This window comes from Antrostomus carolinensis, unplaced genomic scaffold (assembly GCF_000700745.2).
Source record: "Antrostomus carolinensis isolate BGI_N321 unplaced genomic scaffold, ASM70074v2 scaffold24638, whole genome shotgun sequence".
Classification (NCBI taxonomy): Eukaryota; Metazoa; Chordata; class Aves; order Caprimulgiformes; family Caprimulgidae; genus Antrostomus; species Antrostomus carolinensis.
Genome location: NW_010334044.1, coordinates 14,081 through 14,936, shown reverse-complemented (window position 1 = coordinate 14,936; position 856 = coordinate 14,081). Strand labels below are relative to the sequence as shown.

The 856-nt window shown below is 62.1% G+C and overlaps 1 protein-coding gene across 1 annotated transcript in view; it reads left to right on the top strand.

The window, feature by feature from the left end:
- The window catches only part of LOC104529707 (P2Y purinoceptor 4), a 1,795-nt gene extending 1,060 nt beyond the window's left edge, over positions 1 to 735 (top strand). Inside the window, exon 2 of the mRNA XM_029086523.1 lies at positions 621 to 735. Coding sequence (XP_028942356.1) covers positions 621 to 735 — 115 coding nt within the window. The remainder of the gene's footprint in view (positions 1 to 620) is intronic.
- Positions 736 to 856: the final 121 nt, after the last annotated feature.

The window sequence follows — 856 nt, the reverse complement described above, 5'->3', positions numbered from 1 at the left end:
CCCGCCAGTGACACCCAAGGGACAGCAAGGAGCAGGGGTGGGTGCTGAGGGACCAAAGGAGGGGTTATGGTAACCTGGTCCCTGATCTCCATGAGTCACGGCCCCTCTGGGCTCCATGTGGGTGCCCTGGCACCCCCCGGGTCCCCAAACCTGCCCCTGCTGGGGCTTGAGGATGGGTGGCCATGGGGCTTGTCCCAGCCCTGCCCCAGGATGCTGTGGGAGGTGGGTCCCAGTACTGGTTGGGGCAGGACAGCCACCTCCTGAGCCAAGAAAGCCACTTTGGGATGGCAGGCTGGCCTGTGACACACGTCCCATCCTGGGATGCTCCTGGGGACACATGGGGGCTGACAGGTCACTACAGAGAAGGGACCCTGGTCCCTCCCTGGGTGTCCACAGCCCTCCAGTCTGCTCGACAGCGACGGGCAGGGAGCGGACTGAGCCTGAGGATGGAGCCAACGCTGGGTCCCCCATGTGCCTGGTGGAGGCTCTCACAGATGTCCCTGTCACACTGCTGCCCTCAGGAGAGGCGGGAGGGACGCGGCGTGGGACACTTGCTCTCCAACATCCCCCAATAAAACCCCTTCCCCTTTCTCTACGCTTGGACATGTTTCTCCCCATAGCAGCAGGAAGAGGGATGAGATGCCCACCCTCATCCCAGAAAGCATTGGAGAGCAGAGAAAAGCCACCTGCCACCTCAGCGCTGGCACTGGGGCCGGAGCGGTGACACCGTGGTGACAGGAGAGTCCTCGGGAATGTGCCTTTATGGGTGTTTGCTCTCCAAACGCTCACCCAGCCCTTTTGTTTGACCAAGTGCCTGTGCAGAAGATGGCTATCAGCACTGCTGGCTCTCCCACAA